Source organism: Gopherus evgoodei, chromosome 4, assembly GCF_007399415.2.
Source record: "Gopherus evgoodei ecotype Sinaloan lineage chromosome 4, rGopEvg1_v1.p, whole genome shotgun sequence".
In the NCBI taxonomy this organism is placed as follows: Eukaryota; Metazoa; Chordata; order Testudines; family Testudinidae; genus Gopherus; species Gopherus evgoodei.
Window position 1 is genome coordinate 96,708,971 of NC_044325.1, and position 17,720 is coordinate 96,726,690.

Here is a 17,720-nt window from a genome sequence, read left to right on the forward strand (position 1 = left end):
CTGTCTTTGGTCCCCTGCCTTTTCCTCTTTACCCTTGCCCTTGTGTGACTTTATGAACTCTCATGGATTCTTACAACCTCTGTACTGATAACTCTCACATCTACCTCTCCCCTTTCGTCCAGGGCCTCATTTCTTCTTGTCTCCTTATGGGTGACTTGCTGCTTCCTTAAACTGAACATGGCAAAAACTGAACTCCTAGCCTATGATCCTAACTCTCTAGCCTTCTCCCTTTCTTCATTAATACCGACCACTCTACTGTTTTTATTTTGTTTTGGAATTGGTCACTCACAGACTTGGTTAATCTTTCACTCCTCCCTTCCTTTATCTGCTCATATACAGACTTTTGCCCAATCTTGTTGCTTCTGCCTTTAAAACATTTATAAAATCTGCACCTTTATGTTTTTCTCCACTATCAAAACTGGTTCAAGCAATAGTTCTATCCTGCCTAGACTATTATAAGCAAATTCTTGACTCTCCCTTAACCTCTGCACAATAATAAGATTATTTAATCCATTTCTGTTGTTTTGACCATTCAACTCCCTCAAATTCATTTCTTCTAAAGTTTAAATTCCTTATCTTCATTTTTAAGGCTCTGCACCACCAACCTCTCAGGTCTCTACTCCTCATTTCATGCTGTGCTCTTCTCACCTTGTTTTTCATCCTCTCCTCCTTCTTTTGACTTTTACATGCTATTCCCTACATGTGAAACACCACTCTATCACTTCACCATCCATCCTCAAATTGCACCATCAAATCTCTCCTGAGAACCCCTCTTCTTTTGCCTTACTACACACAGTTGATTTCTTCATCTCTCCTTTCACTAACCACCTTTCTCTGTCTATATTCCTATTCTAGGTTTGTAGGCCCCAATCCTGCAATGACATCCATGGGTGGATCTCTGCAGCTGAATGGAGCTCCCAGTGAGGCTCTCCACTAGCTCAGGTATCCTAGATTTTACAATCTTTGTAGCAGGAACCTTGTTTTTATTTAATCTCCATAAAACTCCATGCAAAGTAATGGCATTTTATGTTTATTAAGAGATAACAACATGATGTGGTGAGAAAAATATTTGTGGGGTGAGGGAACAAGGTGGGTCAAAAATATATTAATTTTATCTTGAGAGGAAAGGGATCAGATATTTTAAAAGAACAAATATTATGATAAAAGAACAAAGGAGAAAAATGTGAGAATCAAGAATAACTTACCTAATTGTACTTACGTTAAATCTTGTATTTTGATTATTATTGTAACAGGTTTAGAAGTTGTCTACACCTTTAAAGCCAATGTAGTGCAAAATATGTCAAGGTATTTGATTTTGTTTCAATGGCTCCTCTCCTTCTCTGAACAGTTTAAATCTATGCTGTCTACTGGTATGTGAGGAACTGATTCTTTTTATTATTTCTGCTGTTGAAGGAACAATACAAACAACTTCCAGGAAACAGAACTGTCTGCAACAGAGCTGTTCTCAAACTGGGATAGCAGGGACTGAGGGAAATTTTACAAAGCCTGAGTGAGATTGTAAATTATCAGCAGCAATACAAACACACTCACAACAAGGCCTTTCCTCAACAATAGGAGAAAACTGTGTATAACTGCTTTTAAATTAATCCCCAAAAGATAATCTCCCCACCTAGGGATGAGAATTAGGAAATGTCTGTGGTGGTGATGATAGCTGGGTGGGGAAAAAGGAAGTTCAGAATCTTATCATTACAAAAAATCCTTGCTGTTTGGCACCTGCTTTTGAATGCAAACTTCGGAGTGGGACATCTCTCACCTGGTTTGAAGAATATAATCTACAAATCACCACATTCTCCCATAGGGAAAATTTGTCAAGGTGCGGGGGCCACCACGTATGGAGCTGGAGGCTTCACGGGGAAATGCAAGTAGGGAGTTGAGGGAATCATCCCTCCTTCTCCAGGATAGCGATCACTGCCCGCATATGGGAGAGAATAACAACTACCTCACCCGCGAAGTTGACAAGCTGCAAGCAAACATTCCGCTGGGACTGGAGAAGGCGTGGGCACCTTTGTCCCCGCCGCCACCCCCCAGTGCGGACAGCAAAGGAGAACATGCCTCCTCCTGTATAACATCGGTGGCCACAGCAAGCTTGCTGGAGGGCACGGAGTGGGCGTGGCAAAGTGCAGGCACTTTACCTGCCACAGCTCCAGCCCGAGAAGGAAAATTATGTTTCAGCCTTTAATGAAGCCCAGGGTTTGGCTACACTTGCAGGTGTGCAGCGCTGGGAGTTAAAGCTGTCTTTGTATAGCTGTGTAGGGAAAGCACTGGAGTGTGGCCACACAGACAGCAACCAGCGCTGCAGTGTGGCCACATTTGCAGCATTTGCATCAATGTTGGGAGTGGTACATTATGGGCAGCTATCCCACAGAGCACCTCATCCCATTTTGGCGCCATTTTGGTGCCGTGGGTTGTGGGAAGAAGGCAGAAGGTGCAGGTCATTCTGCTTCCTGTCCCAACGCCCCGTAATGCATTGCTTCACATCCCAGCAATCCCTGTTTTTCCATCCATATTTGGCGCCATCTTGACTCTCTCAACGGTTTCTGTGCAGTGCGATTTCTGTGGGAAACGGAGCCCGAACTGCTTTGGAGTATGCTGACGAGTCTTGCCAGCACAACCCGTTTGGCAGTTGAGCTATTCCTTAAGATCCAAAGTGATGAGGAGTCTGAGGATGATAGCGAGTCGCCTGACACGTATGACACTAAATTGCTTCTGGCATTCATGGCAATGCTCAGCACCGCAGAACACCACTTTTGGGCTCGGGAAACAAGCACTGAGTGGTGGGATCACATCGTCATGGAAGTTTGGGATGAAGAGCAGTGGCTGCAGAACTTTCGGATGAGAAAAGCCACTTTCATGGGACTGTGTGCTGAGCTCGTCCCCGCCCTGCAGTACAAGGACACGAGATTGAGAGCTGCCCTGCTGGTGGAGAAGTGGGTGGCAATTGCAATCTGGAAGCTGGCAGCTCCAGACAGCTACCGATTGGTTGGGGACCAGTTTGGAGTGGGAAAGTCGACCGTTGGAATCATGTTGATGCAAGTTTGCAGGGCCATTAATCGCATCCTGCTAAGAAGAACCGTGACTCTGGGGAACATGCAGGACATTGTGGATGGCTTTGCACAAATGGGTTTCCCTAATTGTGGAGGGGCGATAGATGGGATGCATATTCCTATTCTGGCACCATCCCACCTGGCATCCAAGTACGTTAATCGGAAGGGGTATTTCTCTATGGTTCTCCTGGCGCTTGTGGATCACCGTGGGCATTTCATTGACATTAACACAGGCTGGCCTGGAAAGGTGCATGATGCACGCATCTTTCGGAACACTGGCCTGCTCAGGAAGCTGCAGGCAGGGACTTTTTTCCCAGACCGGAAGATCACATTAGGGGATGTTGAAATGCCCATTGTGATCCTTGGAGACCCCGCTTACCCGTTAATGCCTTGGCTCATGAAACTGTATACAGGGAAGCTTGACAGGAGCAAGGACCGGTTCAACTACAGGCAGAGCCGGTGCTGAATGACTGTGGAGTGTGCTTTTGGCTGTTTAAAGGGGCACTGGCGATCTCTGTATGGGAAGCTAGACTTGGGGGAAAGCAGCATCCCCGTGGTTATAGCCGCGTGCTGTACCCTCCATAATATTTGTGAAGGGAAGGGTGAAAGATTCAGTCAGGCATGGACCTCCGAAGTTCAACGCCTGGAAGCTGAATTTGCATAGCCAGAGAGCAGGGTTACTAGAGAGGCCCAGTACAGGGCTTCAAGGATTAGGGATGTCTTGAGAGAGGAATTTGAGGCTGAAAACCAACAGTAAGGTTTGGTGCCTTGCACGGGAGTGAAGTGCAGCGGTTACAATGTTAGTAGGAATCTGTTTTTCCTAAGCTGATTTGCCGTGCCTGTTTCTTTCCTGGGCTAAGGTATCTTTGACTTTCTGCAATAATAAAGACTGTTTTCAAAGCCAAGAATTCATTTATTGAAAGAAAATAACTTTATTGACAGACACACAACATTTTGGGAACCTAAAAGGGCAGCGGCGTGGGGTGGTGAACTGTACAGTCACAGGTTTGAATATGTCCTGTCTGGAGTGCTGTGCAATGACTGCTGCACTTCAGGATGCCTATACTGCATGGTGATGGGGGTTGAGTGCAGAGGGTAAGGGTCATAGTTCTCAGGGCTGGTTGGTGAACGTACAGGTGTTGGGGGCAGCTGGTGGTGGTAAGAACCTGGATGCTGGGGGAAAGGGGTTTTGAGCTGACATTGGGGCACAAGGGAAAGAGCTTTGGGATGGCGGGGGGAGGGGGCGGCGTGGTAGAGCTCTGCCTGCATGGCTACGAGCACCTGGATAGAGTCCGCTTGGTGCGCCAGGATGCTTATCAGCTACTCTGTGCTTTTCTTCCTGTCCGCTGTGTTTTTCTGGTGGATCCTGCTTTCTCTTTCCCTCCAATCCTGCACTTTTTGATTCTCTGTGGCAGAGTGATCCATAACTGCTTGCAGCAGGTCGTCTTTGCTTTTTCGTGGCTTCTTCCGGAGGTTTTGGAGTCTTTGAGCTGTTGATAACACAGGCAGCCGAGAACTCAAGGTTGCTTGTGGAAAGGCAAAAAAGGCAACATTTAACAGAGGCAGCATTGTTTATATCTCAGACAGTTATTTCCACACAGTGAAGGAGTAACATTCTTCATAATAGCATAGTTTTCCCATACCTAAGAGAGCGCACATAACCCACAGGAGCCCCAAAATGGTAAGGGGGACTGATTGCTTCAGGGCTGTACTGTCCTCGGGGTTTCTGTGCGTTAGGGAAAGCAAACAGTTGCAGGGGGCACCTACACTGAACACTCTCCCAACATTTTCCACAGGAGTTGATCCTCAAAGATATCTCGCTGCTATGGGTTACCTGGCCCCTATGCAGCTTGCCTTTGTGCAGCAATGGTCCCCTGCCCCTCGCTATTCCACATCTAGGCATGCATGCATGCAGAACCCTCCCTCCTCTCCTGAAAAATTTCCATCCTGAAAATAAAAGCCGCTTCTCTGTTTGTCCTCCACCAAATACCGGCTGCTGTGACTGGCTACCTTCCTCTTGGCTTGAGAAGAGCTCCTGGCTGCATGCCTCCAGGGACTCCGGGATGTCTCCCCCCACCCCAGTACCCGTACTCTCAGTTTCCTCCTCCCCCTCTCCCCCCCGGCTCTGAAGTGTGCATCATGGTCCTTGGATTGGTGGTGGGGTCACCCCCAACTATTGCGTCCAGCTCTTCGTAAAAATCGGCAGGTCACGGGAGCAGCGCTGGAGCAGCGGTTTCCCTCGTGGGCTTTGCAATAGACACTCCGCAGCTCCTTTACTTTAACCCTGCACTGCAGCATGTCCTGGTCATGGCCCCTTTCCAGCATGGCCCTTGATACCTGCCCAAAGGTATAGTAATTCCTATGGCTGGAGCACAGCTGGGACTGCACATCTTCCTCCCCCCAAACACTGATGAGGTCCAGCAACTCGCCATTGCTCCATGCTGGGGCTCATTTGGCACGTGGAGGCATGGTCACCTGGAAAGATTCATTGATTGCACTCCACACCTGGCTGAGCAAACAGGAAGGGGATTTTAAAAATTCCTGGGGCATTTAAAGGGCGGGTCACCTGAGGCCAGAGCAGTAGAGTTCAAACTGATGAGCAGAGTGGCTGAACAGGCATTCTAGGATACCTCCAAATACCTCTGGAGGCCAATAACAGCGCTTTTGGTGGCCACACTGGTGGAGCAGCGCTGCAGTCGTTATTCCCCAGGCCAACGTGGAGTACAGCCAGCGCTGTAGCCAGGGAGATATAGCGCTGTATGTGCCTTGCAAGTGTGGACAGCGAGTGAGTTGCAGCGCTGTAAAGCCACCACCAGTGCTGCACCTCTCCAGTGTAGCCAAGCCCTCAGTCTTCCCTCGACTGGGCTGCCACTGAGGGGCTGCCACCTCCGCACACTATTCTGCCTGAGACTTGGGAATCCTTGGGATTAGCACTTCTCTCCCTCTCCCACACAAAGGGACTCCAGAGCATCACCCCTCAGACACTGGATTAAATACCCCCCTCGCATTCAGGGTCTGGATTAAAGCCCCTCCCCATCCGGATTACATCTCCCCACCATATTTTCAACTCACCCCTACAGGTAGGCTGCGACCCCCTTTCAACCAGGATTAAAGCCGCCCCCTTTCTCCGAGGCTAGATTACAGCCACGCCCTGCCTCAACCCATCCTGCGCTGCCCTGTGGTGTTTGCCCCGCCAGGCAATCTCCACCCCCCCCCCGGCCTCCCTTGCCCCCTGGCCGCGGGAGCCGAAGCCCATCAGTCCCAGTGAGCTGCGGAGGGGGAGGTGCATCCTGGGAAGGAGCCGCCCGACATGGGTCTCTGCCTGGGCGGCTCGCAGCCCCTGCCACCGCCTCCTCCGTGTGCTCCCCTGAGCCGCCCGCCGCCCCGCCCGGAGCTGAGCCGGGGGTGGGGGGAGGAGGCGCTCGGCGGCCTGGCCCGGAGCGGCGGGGGGACGCGGCGCTGCCCGCCCCGCATGAGGGAAGGGGGGGCCGCTCCCACCCGCCCTGCTCGGTGCCCGCTGCCGCCGCCCCGCACACAGCGCCCGAGCGCAGCCCCCGCGCCCCGCTCGCTGCCCCGATGATGGACAGGAAACTACCCGCCGACTCCCAGCTTCGCCGACCCGCTGGCTCCAGCCGCCGCCGCGCAGCCAGCCGCCGCCGCCTGGGCCTACGAGCGAGGCGCGGGCAGCCTCAAGCCCAGGGTAAGGAGGGTCCGCCGGGGGCTGCGCCAGGAAAGGCGGGGACTGAGACGGGGCCTTCCCCGCATGGGGGCGTGGGACTCACCGGCCGCGGCGCCCTCTCTGGGGGGGCCCTGCTCCGCGCGATGCGAGCCAAGCGGGGCGGAGAAGAACTTCCCGCGGGTGGGGAGGGCCCGAGGGGCGTCCCCCGGGGCTGGGCCCTCCAGGGAGCGGGGGCTGCGGGAGGGAGCCGCGGGGCACGGAGCCGGGCTCTGGGGCGCAGCTGGGGCCGGCGGTAAGGAGCAAGTGCCGTGGGGCAGTAACTGGGCCACGGCGCGCTGCTGGCGGGGGCGAGCTGGCGTCCCAGCGGCCCAGCCCACGCACGTTCGCAATGGGCCAGGGCAGCTTTTCTTTCCTCTTCCTTCCCCCGCAGCAGTGGGCCCCGGGGGTGGATGCAGGCTGCAGGAGGCGCCTTTCCTCTATCTGCGGTCCCAGGGCTGGAGTTGTACCGGGTTCTGAGCAGTCAGTGAGGGGGTTAATCTGAGCAGGGAAACTTCTCCAAAGGTCTGTGTTTAAATCTGCAACTAGGGTTCAAGAGTTCATGTTTCCCTCCAGCGATTCCTAGGGAAGCCCAATATAGCGAACGTGTTTCGCGATCTGTACAAAGAGAGTAACATTCCTCCCAGCGCATTAAACTGCGAACGGCAACATTAAAGCGGCCCAGTGGAAGGCGTGGTCCAATTGTTAACGGATGGACTAATGAGGAGATGCGTGTCAAGAACAATACTGTACTTGTAGGTGCAGCCCTGGATTGCGAGGCTGCAAATGCTGGGACATTGAGAGCTTCGGTGACCTCATTCTAAACCACCATGGGGAAGCTCCTGCGTTTATGATCTCACCCCAACCTCTTCGCTATACTCGCAGCTTTGTTTCATCCTTTATTTTGGATTATAGCCTATTCTTATTACTCTCCTGTGTTCAGGTCTCCTTTTCCTTAGAAATGTCTATTTTCAGAAGGCAGTGCTCCTTCTGTGCAGAAACTTGTCCAAGAGGATTCAGCCCCTTTTTTAAAAAGCTAGGAGAAAATAATTAAAAGTAAAAATATTATTTACAAAAGGTTTTGTAGGGTCAGGTTTGCTTATATATTGTATAACTCAGGTTAACTTTGTTAACTTCAAAATATACAAATCCTAAAAATGTCCAAGTGGTCAGTCTCTGTTTTGGCTTATTATTTATTTTATTTTTATTTTATATTATTATATTATTGTTTATCTTAGGTATATGTGCAGCTCCAAATTACTGTGTATTAAAGGCAAAATACAGTGTTGTTGTAAGCATAACATAAAATGGAATCTCTTGTTGCTGTGCTAATATTTGACCACTTAAACTTAAAATCCCCCTTTTCCTCTTCTCCTCCCCCTGCGTAATGGGGTGGGTTTTCCCTGGTTCTGAAAAGTGGGTTTTCCTGTACTGAGGAGTTTAGGATTCACCTCACCCTTGTTAAGTGGTTTAAAATACAGCTTGCTCTGTCTACATCCATTCTCCCGCAAGAGGTCTCATATTTATGTATTCTGTGTTACTATAGCAACTCTTCAGTTATTCAGATTACATACAGTGACAGTGAATATTGGAACTCACCAAAATGAGGTTTAGCACTTTCCTGTTGGCATATACAGTAAATTTGAAAACAATTAAATAATCTCTAAGATTTTAATCTGCACATTTTTTCTCATATGAAGACTGACACATATTGTAACAACTCTATGTAGCTGTAGGTCCAGTCTGGATTCATTGGTTTGCAAATATTATTTGTATTATAGATTATACAAACTCTAGATAAATAATACATGTTAAAATAAGCACAAATATAAAAATATAGATTTAACCCAGTTAAATTATTGTGAAGGTATAAACAAATGAGGTATTTGTCAGTTAATAATATTTTTGTTTTAAGTGCTGTCTATAGTGTATGATATTTAGAGGCCTGAAACTAAAGCCTTTTCTTTACTGAATATTTTAAACACTTAAGAGAAAACACAAACTAATGATTACATAAACATTGTGAGCACATTAAAAATAGGTCATATTGGCCAAACTTATTGACAGCACTTAAAACTAAAGTCTAACACTTATTCATGTTGCAAGTTCAACATAGGTAGAGACAGTGTGAAGAATCCCACAGTGCCCTGCTGGTGTGTGTCCACTATTTTTGAAGGCTTGCTTCTAAGGGTGAGCAGAAAGGTCAAAGATTGAAGTAGCAAGGAGACTGAACTGCTCTCTCACCCCATAGCCTTCAATTATCTGCAGATCCTGATGTGTGATGGGCTTGCTAGAAATTCAAAATGAACTATACAACAAAAAAGGAATCTTGATATTACTTTGGATTCATCTAGCCAAAGCTTTCAATACCAATTCTCTTATGAATCAACATTTAATGTCAATTTTCAGTTGCAAACTGAAATAAAACTATTTAGAGGACAGGTTAAAAGTAAGCCTAAGGCTACATCTACATTGCCACCACTTTTTGCAGCATGTATGGTATATGTAGCTAGCTACACATGTCAGTGAAAAGCTCTGGCAGTGGGGAGGCAGCGGGGAAAGGTTTTCAGCAACTTACTGCTGCCAGAGACTTTCATTGCCATGAGGAAAGGCTCTGGTGAAAGAAGTAGAGGGGAAAAACTGATCCCCACTGCTGGAGCCTTTCCCTGCAACAGAGTGGCCAGTCTTTACCTGCAACGGGGAAGGTATCCAGCAGGAGCTGCCAGAGCCTTTGCTCACTGCTGAAGTCTTTTCCTGTGATGTGGAAAAGCTCCAGCAGCTGTGAGTTAGCCGGATACGACACAGTTAAAAACAGCAGTGTAGACAGGAAGGCAGACTTGGCAAGCAAAGAGCTGTGTAGAATATGTACTTGAGTACATACCCACCGCCTTCAGGAGTGTCTGTACCCCACGTATTAAGCTGTTCTACACTGCTACTTAAACCCGTGCTAGAGTGGCTAACAAATACCTACTCTACACATGCTGAAAGAAGAATGCAGTGTAGATGTAAAAGAGGAGTAATATACCTCGTTGTGCCCCACCAGGTCCTGATTGCAGGGAGAACTCTAAATGGAAACAGTAATCACGTTATGCCTAGATCAGGGGTAGGCAATCGTATGGCACGCGTGCCAAATTGGCACGCAAGCTGATTTTCAGTGGCATGCCCCTGCCTGGTCCTGGCCACCGTTCTGGGAGCTCTGCCTTTTAATTTAATTTTAAATGAAGCTTCTTAAACATTTTAAAAACCTATTACTTATATACAACAATAGTTTAGTTAGATATTATAGACTTATAGAAGGAGACCTTCTAAAAATGTTAAAATGTATTACTGGCATGCAAAACCTTAAATCAGAGTGAATAAATGAAGATTCGGCACACCACTTCTGAAAGGTTGCCAAACCCTGTCTATACGGTGCACCTTCCAGCCACACAGCTGTGCTGCTATAGCAGTGCTATTGTAAGGTATGCAGTGTAGCTGCTCTTTCTGAGCTCTCTCCTGCCAACAAAATAAAACCACCCCCACGAGAGCATCTCCCACTGACAAAGCGCTGTCCACACAGTGCTTTTTGTGGGTAAATCTTTGTTGGTCAGGGGGATTTTTTTTTCACAGCCGTGACAGACAAAAATTTTACGTCGAACGTGCAGTGTAGACATAGCCTCAGTCTCCATGCTAGTTCAGTCCTTGCCTCTTTAGAGTACCTACAAAGATTGCCAGTTTTGGTTGTTTTATCTCTGGTGTGGCCTTTGTCCATAAGAACACTTCACATAGGCGACTGAATAGGTTCCTGAAACAAATGCTTCTAGAGGAGACAGGCTACATATCCTTTTACTAGTGCAAAAGATATTCAGTTCCTAAATGTTTTGGGTCTTTTTTCTTCTTCCTTCCTGCTTCTTTGAAAAATTAATCCCTTTCTGTATTATAGGCCCAGAGCAGCAGCCCTTCACTTTCTTTGTTGTTTCTTCTGCCTTTTTGCCTAGCCTTTGTTTGTATTGGAGCTTCTGATGAAACTGGCAGGATGGCTATTAGGAGGAGGGGTGGATTTAGACAGATCACTGCTCTCATTAGGTAAAAACACCTACAACTATTGAATTTTTAAAGGATGTGAAATTTCGTACAAAGAATGTACAATTTCTCATCTACGTCCTTACTTTAGACTTATCCTCTCCACATCTCCACCTTCTTCCATGGAATCTTCTGACCTCCAGGTTTATTTGCTGTTCAGTAGTCAGTGAGTGGAAAAGAATATCACGTCTTGTGTAATTTGTTACAGATACAGTGCTGAGAAATTCAAAATAGCTGTGAGGTTTCCTTAGCTATCCTGAAAGGTTTCAAGATATGGGCCAGGCCATGAAAATCAGGTGTGTTCTCTGAACTTCAGGATCATGTGGCACCCTTCGCACCCTTCCTCAGGCATTTGAGATTGTGTTGCCTAAAGTTAATACTAGTTGTGGTTGAGAGTGTTCTTCCATTATAACCATGTCCATGTCTTCATGAACTTTCTAGTGGGGGGGAAGAGTAACTTTTATGGCTGAATTTATGTGTGTGTGCCTGTAGTGTTGACCTTGACACTCCTGGAATTGAGGGCTTCTGTTTTTTATCTAGAGAACAGATACAGCATAGCTCACAGCAATGCAAGCTTTTCAATGCAGACTCACCAGTGTGCTCATTCCTGATCTGAAAAGACCACTGCTAGGAATTGGATGATATTTGTTTTCTATATCCATCCAGTTATTGGACTCTCTGTTGCGAATGCCATGGGCAACCATTTAGAAGTGGGGCTCTTTAGGTTTCGTGGTCACTTGTCTACTGGCAACAGGAATAATGATACTACCAAATTGACTTCTGATCATGGCAGTAGAACCATGAGGTTTTGGGGGTAAGCACCCCTGCAATGGAAATATTGTGGAGACTGATCTATATTTCTGCTTCAGTTCTTGTTGTTCATTGTAAGCTGTGTGCAAGGAGAGGGGGTAGTGAGAGCAGGACTCTGAAGTGCTGGAATGGCCACCTCAGTGCTTGAGATTCATCTGGGGAGCAGTAGGAACTACTCCCCATCCTATCCCTGACATCTTGACATTGCCCCACTGCCCCTGACTCTCCCTGTGAGCTTCTGAGGCTTCCTGCTTCTCGTAGCTTTCAAATATCCATTATTTGTCAACCACCTTTAGTCCTTACTGAAACTAGTAACCTGGAAGTTACCAATCATCTGAGCCAGTCAGTCCCCAAGAGTGCTAGTGTTTTCCTCTGATCTTTTTTCCTAAAACTCCCATTGTGATTTTTTTCTTTAAGAGATTCAAAATTTTATGCCAGTTAAGGCAATTTTTTACATTTTATTTTTGTAAATATGCTTAAAATGCTAATTGTTTTGTTCTAGACATCAAGTTTAAGACGCATTAAATCCTAATGAAGACTATGCTTCTGGCATATTTAAAGAATTTGTTTAAATAGTAAAGTTATTTTTTTCTTAAAATGGGGTGCCATCATTTTCTGTAGCTTTTGAGCTGTGCACAGCTTTCTGATAGAACTATAGTGAAACAACCACAAACTGATTTTATTGAAATTATTATATACCAACTAAATGCTACATAGTCTTATATGAATGTCCTAGGATGTTTTTTCGTTAAGGACCACGAATTGCAAAATCAAACGAACTCATCCTGTTAATGCCCCATTAAGTTTGAGATGTAGATTTAAGGAGAAAAAAAAATTGAGGGCGAGATCCTCCAACTTGATATGTGGGAGCGTATTGCCTTGCGGTCAGAAGTAAGTACTGGTTCTGCTCCTGGCTTTGCTCCTGATGTGTAGTAGGGTGTTGGCTGAGTCACTAAGGGCCAGATTTTCAAAAAAGCTCAGCATGTTACGTTCTGAGCTCTTTGAAAATCTAGCCACGAGTATCACAATGGGAGCTGCTACATAAAATCTTGAAAATCTGATCCTTATTTAGGTGCCTTTATAGGATCTAAGCCCTTGAAAATCTGATCCCAATTGTGGGTGCTGACCTCTTCTGAAAATCTAGCTTTTTGTGACTGTCTTGGTTTCCCCATGTAATACTTCACAGGGTGTTATGAGGGTTAAGTAATTGTTTGAAAAATGCTTTGAGATTCTGCGTTATGATGAAAGGCATTATTAAATGCAAGTGTCATGCTCAAAGTGACTTAGTTACAGTTGATCCAGGAAACATAAATGTGAAACATCCTGAACTCTTCTGTGGTTAAGTTGCATTAACACAGTATTTCCATATAATTAGAATATAAAGTGTACATTAAGAAATAAAATGCAAAACTTTCCTATGGATTGGTATTTTTGACATTAGTGTTCAGTTGTGTCCGCTCAAGACAAGTTACGGCAGCATGATACTATTTTTTTTTTTTTTAAGTATCTCATGCTGTCATGCTCTCTGGAGTGGCTCATGACTGAGTGCCTACGTTGGGGGCAGACTGTCAGAAAACAAGGGCAGTCCCACACTGGTGGTATGTTCTATAATTAGATTTCATCAAGCCAGTAACAAATGTAAGCTTCTGGATCACTATACCAGTCTTGTCATGGAGTCCAGACAGTCGTCCCCTTAGACTCTCCAGTCTGTCTTGCCACCCAGCGCAAACTGAACTTTCTGATAAAAAGATCACTTAAAATCACACTACATCAGGTTTATCTGAGCCCAAGAGACTAGTCATTTAACAGATCAATTAGTACTCTCAGATCTTTCACCAAAGAAACACTGACAGCCAATTATATAGTAAACTAACTACAGGTTTATTAGCTAAGGAAAAGAATGAGCGTTATTGAAAGGCAGTGGCAGGTAAAATACATGTAAAGGTGAATCACAGTTTGTAACTCCAAATGGTGGTAGTAATGTAATAAAACTGCCTGTTTCTCAAAAGTCTTTTCAGGGTACGCAGATTGTTTCTGGGAAATCTCGACTTTGCATCTGGCACACGCTCTGTAAGAGTCCAGATTTTCAGAGAGAGAGAATCTTTCTTGAACCCATATTTATAGTATCTCACTCAGTAAGCAAGCTGACAGTGTCTCTACCCACCTGGATTGTTCTTTTGATGATTGTGTGTGAGAAACGCACTTAGTATTTTGACCTCCGACCATTATACATAATGGCCATTTACTTTGAAATTAGCATTTCTGTTAAGTCTTTAGGTCCTTCAATAAGCATTCACAAGATTCTTTGACGGGTTATTTAGTTACAGGGTAATGTTTGCTGTTACATTATGACAAGGAACAAATAAGTGAAAACAATACAAGTATCATTCCACTATTTTCATGAAGTTTAAACATCTGAACGCACTTTGATCTATAACGAACACCCAACCGAATTGGCCTGGGGTTGTGACCTGAGCTGGCACCTGATTTGCTAGTGTCACAATCTCAATTGCTGAAATTCATTTTATTTTTAATAAAATGCTAATGGGATTAATCCAATTCATGAGCTAATGGTATGCTTTTAAAATATAATTTAAATTTTTACTGATATATTTCACTGAATAATTTTATGCAAGCATATCACCTCAGCCATAGTAAAATAGGCCTCAAACCATTATGCTATTTTCCATAGAGCAACAATCCAAATATCAGAAAGCATACTTTTAACAATGAACACATTATTATAACTTTGAGGTAACTGTCTTTTTACCCTCCCTTGTGCAGCGCTTGGCGATCTGAGTAAAAAGTTCTGTATAAGGGCTAGTATTATTTATTAATGACATCATAGTCGTTATCCTAGGGGTGGGAAGAAGAGATAATTGAGGAGGGAAGGGCAGAAGATATAAAATGACATGGTAATAAAATAGGGCTGTCATCGCAGGTACTCATGCGATTAACTAAGAAAAATTAATCACAATTTAAAAAATTAATTGCGATTAATTGTACTTAGAACAATAGAATACCAACTGAAATTTATTAAAAAATTTGGATGTTTTTCTACATTTTCAATATTGATTTCAATTACAACACAGAATACAAAGAGCACAGTGCTCACTTTATAGTATTTTTGATTACAGATATATGCACTGTAAAAATGATAAAAGAAATAGTATTTTTCAATTCATCTCATACAAGTACTGAAGTACAATCTCTTTATCGTGAAAGTATAACTTACAAATGCAGATTATTTTTTGGTTACATAACTGCACTCAAAACCAAAACTGTGTAAAACTTTAGAGCCTACAAGTCCACTCAGTCCAACATCTTATTCTGCCAATTGCTAAGACAAACAAGTTTATTTACATTGACAGGAGATACTGCTGTCTGCTTCTTATTTACAATGTCACCTAAAAGAGAGAACAGGCATTTGCATGGCCCTTTTGTAATCAGTGTTGCAAGGTGTTTACATTCCACATAAGCTAAACATTCATATGCCCCTTCCATGCTTCAGCCACCATTCCAGATGACATGCTTCAATGCTGATGATGCTCATTAAAAAAAAAAGTATCTATTAAACTTATGACTGTACTCCTTGGGGGGAGAATTGTATGTCTCCTGCTCTGTTTTACCTGCATTCTGCGTATATTTCATGTTATAGCGGTCTCGGGTGATGACCCAGCACTTGTTTGTTTTAAGAACACTTTCACAGCAGATTTGACAAAACGCGAAGAAAGTACCGATGTGAGATTTCTAAGGATTGCTAAGCACTCGACCCAAGGTTTAAGAATCTCAAGTACCATGAAAAATCTGAGAGATGAGGTATGGAGCATGCTTTTAGAAGTCTTAAAAGAGCAATACTCCGATATGGAAACTGCAGAACCCAAACTACCAAAAAAGAAACTGAACCTTCTGCTGGTGGCATCTTACTCAGATGATGAAAATAAACATGCATTGTTCTGCACTGATTTGGATAATTGTCAAGCTGAACTCATCATCAGCATGGAAGCATGTCCTCTGTAATGGTGGTTGAAGCATGAAGGGACATATGAATCTGTAGTGCAACGCCAGCTACAGCAGTGCCATGTGAACGCCTGTTCTCACTTTCAGGTGACATTGTAAACAAGAAGCAGACAGCATTATCTCCTGCAAATTGGAACCAACCTTGTTTGTCTGAGTGATTGGCTCACCAAGAAGTAGGACTGAGCGGACTTGTAAGGTCTAAAATTTTACATTGTTTTATTTTTGAATGCCGTTTTTTTACATAATTCTACATTTATAAGTTTGATTTCATGACAAAAAGATTGTATTACAGTTCTTGTATGAGGTGAATTAAAATATAATTTTTTTACAGTGCAAATAGTTGTAATAAAAAATAAATTTAAAATCACTGTACACTTTGTATTTTGTTGTAATTGAAATTATATTTTAAAAAATGTAGTAGATATCCAAAAATATTTTAAATAAATGATATTTATTAACAGCACGATTAATCACATTTTTAATCGTTTGACAGCCCTATAATAAATAAAAAAAGTTGCACCCTCATGAGGAAAGAGCCCCAGAAAATCAAAACAATACAAGAAAGTGGGAATTCTTTATATGAAGTAAACCACACTAATATAATTATCCATGGCTTTCCCCAAGATTTTAGGGAAGGGCAGCAGGCCAGTCATCAAGAGAACTGTATGAGCCCCAAACATGAAATTTGAAAATGAAATTGCTTAAATTGTTGTTTGTGGGGATTTTTAATTTAAATTAAAGTTTATAAGAGCATGTATTTGGAGGAGAGATGTGTGATTTTATTGCAACACACCTATATCAGAATCCAGACCCTCGTGTTAGGTGCTGCACAAACATAGAAATGGTCCCCACCAGAAGAAACTTACACTCTAATAAAATAGTAAACTATGTACTTATAACCGTCTTCCTTTGGTGGTGTACCTAATACCAATGACAATCAACTGATATGTTTTGTCCTATATTACGAACAGTACAAATAGTGACTTCTGTGCCACTGCAGAATCGAGTGCTAGTATTCTTGATGGTTATTAACTGTTTAGGAAGTATTGCTAAATACCCTTACTTTAAGAATAATTTGGGGGAAAACAGGTCAGAGCCAATTTTTTTCCTTCTGAGAGATTGTGTTGTCCTTGTGAATGCAGACAGTTCAGTCTGACTCTGCCTGATTTTATTTGGAAAGTAATACAGAATTTCCTTATAATTGAAGACACTTGAAACAGCCACTGAGTAAATGCAAATGTAGATAAACCAAACTATCTACCACTGAAAACAGATCCACTGATTGAAACTTTGCAGATATTATCATGGAGGCAAAACCCCTCTATTTTGACTTCTGTACAGCCACACCATTGGACTTCAAAAATCTTTGCAGTTGGTCAGTCAGATTCAAATTGCAGCTTCTGCTACTGGTGCTCAAGCTTTCTTTCCTCCTGCCTCAGTTTGCATAGTTCATTCATAAACCAGAGTGATTTGGAAAGACAGACTTTGGGAGGAAGGTGCCTTGGGACTATTCTGTGGATATTTGAGGCCAAAAAAATCATCGTAAACTCTAACCAAACAATTCAATGTTCTGTTACAAGGACAATATTCTTCCTCAAACTTCCCTGGAAATGCTCTGGTACCATTAACCTTAGAAGGCCTGGTCAGATGATCAAAACAAGTCCCTGACTCTGTCAGAAGAGGTGTGCCACAACCTTAAATTGCATGAGTGAATAGTCTGATGATGACTTGGGGAAAATTTCCAAATATTAAACCTCCAATCCTATCCCAAACATCAGATGGCCAGCTATATGACCTGAACCAACATATTGGGCTTTGATTTTATAAATTTTCTTGGGAGATTTCTCAAGCTTAGGTGCTTCAGGAAGTGATGTCCATGATTCATTATATGACATTGTTCTCCTTTGAGAACTAATTGCCCCAATGTGGATCAGACTGAATATGCAACTTCTAAACTAAATTAGCAGTAAACAGAAATTGCCATGATCTCATCAATTTCACAGCTGCCCAATGGGGTTTTGAACAGCAGCAATTAAACTGGCTGGAGT

At 44.0% G+C, this 17,720-nt stretch overlaps 1 protein-coding gene across 5 annotated transcripts in view; it reads left to right on the top strand.

Annotated features, from left to right (window-relative positions):
• The first annotated feature begins 6,676 nt into the window (after positions 1–6,676).
• QSER1 (glutamine and serine rich 1) overlaps positions 6,677–17,720 on the top strand; it is a 77,902-nt gene continuing 66,858 nt past the window's right edge. For 4 of the 5 annotated variants that reach the window (XM_030560277.1, XM_030560278.1, XM_030560280.1 and 1 more), the window contains exon 1: positions 11,101–11,138. In XM_030560277.1, the coding sequence (XP_030416137.1) occupies positions 11,116–11,138 (23 nt within the window). In that variant the 5' untranslated portion in view covers positions 11,101–11,115. Of the gene's footprint in view, positions 6,765–11,100; positions 11,139–17,720 lie in introns of those variants that run through there. The other variant, XM_030560283.1, reaches the window with a different exon arrangement.